Below are 4,202 nucleotides of genomic sequence, written 5' to 3' on the forward strand. Positions count from 1 at the left end.
TACGAAGTAAGGCCAACGTTCGTGCGCTACAAGATTCGAGCAACGATACCGGATAGTCGGAAAATAGATTGAAATTCGCAGTTGGAAAAAAAACGCAATTGAAAGCGTGCAACAACGTAACAGGGAAGCCGCGTTCTTCGTCCACGAATTTGCAGTGAAGCAGTTGACTGTCGAGAGGGAGCACTCGTTCGTTTCCAAAATGTGAAACACGTGATCCTCGAGTGCGTCGTTCTGCCTCGTTATCGGTTGCAATTCGCGTTACGAGCGCTCGTACGTCACGCTCGTGTTTTGCCTTTCGACTCGATGGTCTCGGTTAACTTTCGGTTTTACTCTACAACTTTCAAACTTTTTTTCATTTTTATTCTTTTTTTTCCCCTCCCCTTTCCTCCACTTTTTTCGAAACATTTCGAAAACGTTTCGAAACGAATCGAGAAACAACGAAGAAGGATATTTTTCTTCTTTCGGTGTAATCGAGTCACGACCCATTTCGTTCCTGTTTTATCGATCGAGTCAACGATTCGAATTCCCCTATCCACGAATAACTACCGCGATAGATTTGTTCGTTGATTGGCGACCGTTTGCAGGCATCGCTCGCGCGTCGTCGCGGACAATAAGACCAACGGCATATACACGCGTGCACATGCACGCTTTATACACACTCGGCTCTCGTGTTACGCATCGAGCTTTCAGAGAGAAGACAGGGATGAGCATTTTGTACACGCTGCGCGTTACGCGTTGCATTCAGGAATTATTGTTGCTTTATTTTCACTCGTCACTCGTTGTGTACTCGAACCAAACATTGTGTCGCGTTTGCCAGCCGGTGTTTTGTCTTCCGCGCGCGGCAACCGACAGCCGACGTTTTCGCGACCGTGCACGCCCGGTTAAACGTTAAAGCGAATTCCTATTTTGACGGATAAAACGGCCGACGTGAAAGCGAAGGATAACAATCTCCTTTCGAGAAAAAAGAAAAAAAAAGAAAAGAAAAATATCAGAGGGGGAAAAAAACGTCCTAAAAAATAACTCGAACAATAGATCTCGCAAAAATAGATTTTTTACGATAAATTTTTTACGAAATAATCTCTGATTCGATGATTTTTATTCCGAGTACGAAGTCCCTTCCGATTTATTTCAAGACCACGCGTGAAATCGCGGCCTGTCCTGGCGAAAATCTCGATAGGTCGTCGCGTTATACCGTTGGGCAACGGGAACGACTTCTCTCCTCCTCCCCACCCTCCTTCCCTCCCGGTTCACCTCTTCGCGAACGAGATGACGATATTATTATCCCGCGGTGCGAGGACAGTCGGTCGGTCTGCCGGCCAGAAATAGTGGCGCGTCGCGAGCTGTGAGCCAGCAGCCGTGATTGTGATTCCCTTTGATTTACACCGAAACGGCTGATATTATTGCCTCCCCCGCTCGAATCGAATATCCAGAAGGGCATCCCTCCTCCTGGAAAGGAGTTTCGAATTCGAGAGGGAGAGAGATACGAATATATTCCGGATATATTCTTCGGATTATTTATTAGGGCGCGATTGTTTACCGATGCGGGGACGGATGCCAAACTCTCGGGGAGACTCGTTTGTTCGTTGCTCCGTTGTAGAATGGAATAATGACCCTTGTTATATCCTCCCCCCAATCTCGATATGCTCGAATTTCTGGCAAGAAGACGGGGCGGCGTGTCGAGTTGGCCAGCCGCAAGGCGCCGCCATTAGCCGCTATTCCCTCTCTATCTTCTCCCTTCCACGGCGATTCCCGTGCCAACGTATATAAATGGATAGATATCGGGACGATACTTTCCCCCCAAAGGTTGAAATGCCCTCCCTCTCCTCTTCCATTCCGTTCGAATCTCTTCTTCTCTCTCTTCTCCTTCCTTCCTTCCTTCGTTCGTTCGTTCGTCGTCGAATAATACGCCCTTCCTTCTCCCCTCCCCTCCCCTTCCCTCCGGTTCGTTATTTTCGGATCAACTTACCGCGATCACGTGCTCCCCTTTGCCAGCCTTGGCGATCAGGTCCCAGTCGATCGTGTCCACGTAGCAGAGCGCGGGGTTCTTCTCGAAACGGACGGAGCCCCTCACGATGGTGGTTAAGCTGTGCAGCCCGATCTCCTGCAGATTCATCATCTCGAAAGCCACGAGGGCGTAGTTGATGAACAGAGAGTGGCCACGGATCACGGTCAGGTTGGGGAACAGGCGACCGATGCTGCGCAATCCTTTTACCCTAAAAAGAGAGAGAGGGACAAAGAAAGAGAGAGAGAAGGGGAGGAGGTGCGCGAACGGGAGCATCTCGTGCTTTGCCGCCTCGCGCGCTCGTAAAATGTGTCGCCGTGTCGAGGAGCCGGCGAGATCGACGGGGAAAAGTTTGACGAACCGTCGTAAAAACACCCGTCCCTCCACACCCTGGTATAATAGTAAGAACGGGTTTCTCTAGCTCGAAACGGTTCCAAATCTCGCCGGCTTCCTCCTCCTCCTCCTCCTTTTTCCTCCTCCTCCTCTTCGATCCTCCGCGCGGTTCGCACGCGGAACGAATCGAATCGAAACGATATGTTTTATATATAACGTTGGATAGAAAGGATACCTATAGAGAAGCAGGTATCCGGTGATCTCTCTCAGCTCCGGGAAAGAGATGTTGGTGTACTCGGATGACTCGGCGTTGTCGATCAGCAAAATTTGTACGAATCCTTCGACTAGTCGGCATCCCTTCAGTCTTGAGAAGTGACGCACGGCGTTTCTTATGTCTATGCTTTGGCACACTGGAACAGAAAAGAGGGGGTGGAGGAGGAATGAGAGAAACTTTTCGAAACGAGAAGGGGAAAGTGGAAATCTTCTTCTCTCCCACAAAGCTCGTCGGATCGAGCGAATCAAGCGGCACCGTCTCATTACGATTCATTTGAAGCTGGACTGACCGGGAGGCAAGGTCGAGAGGCAAGACCTAGTAGATCGTTGATATCCGTTCCCTCCCCCACCCCGCCTCTGCCTCCGTCTCCACCGAACCGGATCCACGCACAGCCATTCCAATCGTTCTTATTAGCCACCGTTCCAGGTATAATTCGGCGATAACAAACGGGGATCCTCTCCCTCTCCCTCTCGAGGCAAGGCAATTATCCGCCTTCGGGGGAGGAGGGGCGAAGGATCGAAGAGCCTCGAGAGAGAGAGAGAGAGAGATGAATGGATGGCGCACGATCCGTGGATTTGTTCCGTGTATCGTATCGTATCGTGGGCTGGAACGACGTCGACGGCGACGCGTCGGTGACGAGAGAGAGAGAGAGTGGACGCGTCGCGGTCAACTGTAACGGGTTGCGCTAAAAATATACCCCGGCGGCTGGCATTGGGATAAACACGAGGGCGCGAGCCTCCTCGAGCCGATCTACGAGCCACGCGTCGCCTCGTTTTATCGCCATATGTCGTGACGCCTGTAGATAGCCCTCGCTTTCTAACCCTAAGGTTAATTATAGCCCATTGTTCCTGGATACGTTCCGTACGTCGGCCGCCTCTCGTGCCATTCGCGAAACCGAGTAACGGCCAAGCTCTCTAGATCTACCGTCTACCTATCTCTCCATTATTATTATTATTATTATTACTGTTATTACTGTTATTCTTGTTTCTAATAGAAGAGGAAGGTTTTCAAGGAACAGGAAAGTTTTTGAATAATCGCCTCCCTTCGTTGGAAATTTCGAAAAATTCGTATTGAAATTTCGAACGAGGAGGACAGCGATTTAGTTTTAAATACGTTTTAAGGAGAAACGGTTCGGCTTCTGTTCTGTTTCCCCAAAGGGAATAATAAGTAGTCCCGGATCGAGTCGAGAATCGCGGAGGTAAACCGAGCCGTTTGCCTTTCCTTTCCGTTTTTTCCGTAAAGAAGGAAGGAGGAGAGGAAGGAAGGAAGAAAGAAAGAGAGGAAAGTCTATTTTCACCGATATCGAGCGATTTTTCAACGCCGCGAGTATACGAATACGCGTCACGCGGCGAGTCGAAAGAGTGCGGTGGAAATCGAGTGCATCGCAATTGCGTTGGATCAGGCAGTCGTTTTCCTTGAACGAAAATTGAATCGGATAGCATCGTAACGCCCTCCGGGCCGTATTTATCACCGACATTTATTACTCTCCATTATTTTTCCCAGCTATAATTTTGCGCTTTGCAATTAAAATTGAGGAAAAGAAAAAAGAAAAAAAAAAAAAAAAAAAAAAAAAAAAAAAAAAAAAAAAAAAAA

The 4,202-nt window shown here is 48.9% G+C and overlaps 1 protein-coding gene across 1 annotated transcript in view; it reads right to left on the reverse strand.

Annotated features, from left to right (window-relative positions):
* LOC102678672 (insulin receptor-like) overlaps positions 1-4,202 on the reverse strand; it is a 32,384-nt gene that overhangs the window by 10,403 nt on the left and 17,779 nt on the right. Inside the window, exons 2-3 of the mRNA XM_031508895.1 lie at positions 2,571-2,745; positions 1,967-2,213 (exon numbers count right to left, since the gene is read on the reverse strand). Of these exons, the coding sequence (XP_031364755.1) occupies positions 1,967-2,116 (150 nt within the window). The 5' untranslated portion in view covers positions 2,117-2,213; positions 2,571-2,745. The remainder of the gene's footprint in view (positions 1-1,966; positions 2,214-2,570; positions 2,746-4,202) is intronic.

Source organism: Apis dorsata, unplaced genomic scaffold (assembly GCF_000469605.1).
Source record: "Apis dorsata unplaced genomic scaffold, Apis dorsata 1.3 scaffold_111, whole genome shotgun sequence".
Lineage (NCBI taxonomy): Eukaryota > Metazoa > Arthropoda > Insecta > Hymenoptera > Apidae > Apis > Apis dorsata.